At 33.9% G+C, this 4076-nt stretch overlaps 1 protein-coding gene across 1 annotated transcript; it reads left to right on the top strand.

Annotated features, from left to right (window-relative positions):
- Positions 1–572: 572 nt before the first annotated feature.
- On the top strand, positions 573–1013 carry LOC147790509 (uncharacterized). The gene has a single exon (XM_087127615.1). It carries the CDS (start codon positions 573–575, stop codon positions 1011–1013), a length of 441 nt encoding a protein of 146 aa, XP_086983741.1.
- The last annotated feature ends 3063 nt before the right edge of the window (positions 1014–4076 follow it).

Genomic DNA, 4076 nt, shown 5'->3' with positions numbered 1-4076 from the left:
TAGAAAATGATTTAGGAATTTTAGGAATAAATGTAGGAAAATGATTTAGGGATTTTAGGAATAAAGTTAGGAAAATGATTTAGGTATTTTAGGAAAAACATGGAGAAATTTTAGGAATAGATTGACTACCGTCAAGTATAAATACTCGTCCACTCTACCTAGTTCATCATCCCAAGAAATACCAAGCAACACAAAGTAGTGGTTTCTACAAAGTGTCTTGTACTCTCTTCTCGATTGGTCTTAATAAAGTGTGCGAGTGTTTCCCACAGAGAGTTGTGTTCAACAATCTGGTATTAGAGTGAGGTTAGTGTAGGTTATCTGATCTCTTGGAATTCTTAGTATGCTCTATGGTTGCAGCTCTGTCTGATCTTCCACATCAGAAACGATTTCTTGAGATTAGTAGTGAGTGAGTTTCTTTTGTGTCGTGAGTAGTTTGTAACTCTGCAAGTCTTGTGTTGAAAGAGCTTGTTTGGTATTACTGAGGTATAGCCAACACGATGGGTGATTTCCAAATCGTTGGAGGAATCAAGAAACTCAACAACAACAACTACAACACGTGGGCAACATGCATGATGTCCTATTTACAAGGACATGATCTTTGGGAGATTGTTGGCGGGTGTGAAACTACGCCGCCAGAGGATGATTCTAACGGCGCCTTCCGCAAATGGAGAATCAAAGCAGGCAAAGTAATGTTTGTCTTGAAGACCACAATCGGAGAAGAGATGTTAGAGCATATTTGGGATGACAAGACACCGAAAGAAGCATGGGACACGTTCATGATATTGTTCTCAAAGAAGAATGATATGAGGCTACAACGTCTGGAGAATGAGTTGTTGTCAATTTCACAACGTGACATGACGATTGCTCAGTACTTCCACAAGGTCAAGTCGATCTGTCGGGAGATTACTGAACTAGACCCGAAGTCCACCATTGTAGAATCTCGAATGAAGAGGATTATAATCCACGGATTGCGACCAGAATATAGAAGCTTTATTATTGCTGTACAAGGATGATCCACTCAACCATCACTTGTAGAGTTCGAAAATTTGTTAGCCAGTCAAGAAGCCATGGCTAAACAAATAGGAGGCATCAAATTGAAGGTTGAAGAAGAAGCACTCTACACAAGTGAAAGCCGGAGCAATAATAGGCCATCTACAAAACGTGGATACAATGGTGACAAAAGAAGAAGTCACCAAGGAACTGTACAACCAGGGAGAGCTCAGAAGAACGATAATAATAACTCTCAAGGGAAAAGATTTGAGGGCATTTGCTACAATTGCGGGAACAAGGGCTACATGTCCAGAGATTGTTGGTCCAATAAAAAATCTGTCGAAAGCAATGTGGCATCCTCCAACATGGAGATGGAGGAGGAATGGGAGGTAGAGGTACTGTATGCTATAGAAGAAGATGAGCTAGCACTCATGGCGATGATGGGAGACCATATCGATTATGCGAATGATTGGATCATTGATGCAGGATACTCAAACCACATGATTGAAGATCAAAGTGGTGCAATGGAAGAGGGGTGGCCCTTAGAGAAGGAAGTATTACCAAGCCTTGAGCAAATTGTAGAAATTTTTCTACAGAACACGGGGGAGCAAACTGAAAAAATTCTTCTACAAAGCACAGAGGAGCAAACTGATGAGATTCTTCCACAGAAAACGGGGGAGCAAACTGTACACATTTGCTTAAGTGCTGATGTGCTTGAAGATTCAAGTGACACTAGTGTTGGTGAGCAAGAAGTAACTCAACCAAGAAAGAAGTAACATGGAACTAATACCAAGATCAGAAGATATCAAATCCATATCTTGCAAGTGGGCTTACGAAATTATGTGTCCCTCGGATGGAACAATCGAAAGATACCAAACTAGACTATGATGAGATGTTTAGTCCAGTGGCAAAGATCACTATCGTACAAGTTCCTCCAGTACTTGCGGTAAATAAAGATTAGAAACTATGGCAGATGGATATGAATAATGCTTTCTTGTATGGAGAGTTTGGACTGGGAGATCTATATGAACACACCAAATAGATTTGAGAATGAAGTTGGAGTCATTAGTCACTACATGCTGTTGGCTTTTTTGCCTTAATCTCAAGTTAATTAATTGATGTTTTGATGATAACAAACCTATCTTCATTTATTAACAATTCTCAGTATTTTGTCCACAGTGTAAGGTTGGGAATAACGATTTCAACGTCTTTTTTGGTTCACTCAAATTAGAGATAAAACGAAGAAGTTTCAGTCAAAACAAGATACCCGACGTGATGATGTGGAGGCAAAATTGATATCATGGACCAATCAAATTCAAAACAAGATACCTGACATGATGATGTGGTGACAAAATTGACATCATGGACCAAGTGGCAAAATTGACATCATATACCAATCGAAGTATGACATTTACAAATTTGGTACAGTAACAATGGTGTAGGTTTCAATTACATTTATAAAAGCTTTCCATTACTTTTAAATTAAAAGAGGAGTATTTAAATTATAAAATCATTTTAATTACATTTATAAAAGTTTTCGATCACTCTTAAATGAAAAAAAATTATAAACATTTTATTTACATTTATGAAAACTAATTGTTATAAATGAAAAAGATTATAATAATTTCATTTATGAAACGAGTCGCTACTTTTAAATGAAAAGAAATTATAATGATTTCATTTAGTTTTGATAAAGATAATTATTTAAATTACAAAATCATTTCAGTTATAAGGATTTCATTTACGTTTATAAAACTTTTAATTATTTTTAAAATGGTTCATTAACATTTTTTTTATATTATTACATTTAAATATGTTTTATATATATTTATATATATATATATATATATATATATAATAAAAATGAATTTAAAATGTTTTTAATATTTATTTAAAATAATATATATATATATATATATTTATTTATTTGTTTGTTTATTTATTTAAATTTAAATGAAACATGTGATCTATAATTTTTTACGATAAATTTAAAAATAAATAAATATTATTTTTCGTGGTCCACGTTTTGGTTCACGTTTTAGTGGTCCGTATCCATTCCTATTTTTACAACTTGATCGCTATTTAAACTCGTCACCTCTTCCTATTTTTTCACACCACAACACACAGAACATTTGTTTCATCGATCTAATTTTTTTTTTAAAAGCCTCTATTGTTGCTCTCTCCAAACCTTCCAATTCTATTTTTCCAATTCTGTTTTTTTTTTAATCTTATTTCTATTACTTCAGAGTGTTGTGGTGTGTTTTTTGAGCCGTGGAAAGGATTGAGTTTGCTCTTGAACTCGTAAAAAGAGCAGTGTACCAGTTTGATCCTGAGCCGTGGAAAGGATTGAGTTTGCTCTTGAACTCGTAAAAAGAGCAGTGTATCAGTTTGATCCTAAGTCGTGGAAAGGATTGAGTTTGCTCTTGCACTCGTAAAAAGAGCAATGTAGCGGTTGGGCTCTGATCCGAGGAAAGAGTCATAAAGTTTTATTCAAATTCCCAAGAGGCACTTGGGGAGTGGAGTAGGTTGAGTTTGACCGAACCACTATAAAATTAGGATGTTATATTTTCTAACCCTTTTACTATTTAAGTTCTAAATTATTGTTAAGTTTTATTGCATGGTATAAGGTTGATTGTTATTAAAAAAAAAATAATAAATAAATAAAAATAAAAATTTGAATAATTACATTGTTGAAACCCTATTCACCCCCTCTAGGGTTAGGGTTGTCATATCGATCCAACAATTGGTATCAGAGCAGGTTGCTTATATTGATTTTTTTTTTTTTAGAGATTATGGCGAATCTACGTGTTAAAAACGGTTTTTGTGAAGGACAATCAACTTCTAGACCTCCTTATTTTGATGAATCTAATTATACGTATTGGAAAGCTAGAATGAAAAAAGCTAGAATGAAAATTTATTTGCAATCGATTGATTATGAATTATGGTTGAATGTTAGTAAAGGTCCTTTCATTCAAATAAAAATTGTTAATAACATTGAGGAGCTTAAATTAGAGAATGAATTTGATGAACATGATATAAAAAGAATGTTCTAGTGCTATAAATTATCTTTATTTTGCCCTAAGTAA

This window comes from Cucurbita pepo, chromosome 10 (assembly GCF_057944985.1).
Source record: "Cucurbita pepo subsp. pepo isolate OVF chromosome 10, ASM5794498v1, whole genome shotgun sequence".
Lineage (NCBI taxonomy): Eukaryota > Viridiplantae > Streptophyta > Magnoliopsida > Cucurbitales > Cucurbitaceae > Cucurbita > Cucurbita pepo.
The sequence above is the reverse complement of the archived record's forward strand: the minus strand, read 5'-3'. Positions and strand labels throughout refer to the sequence as shown.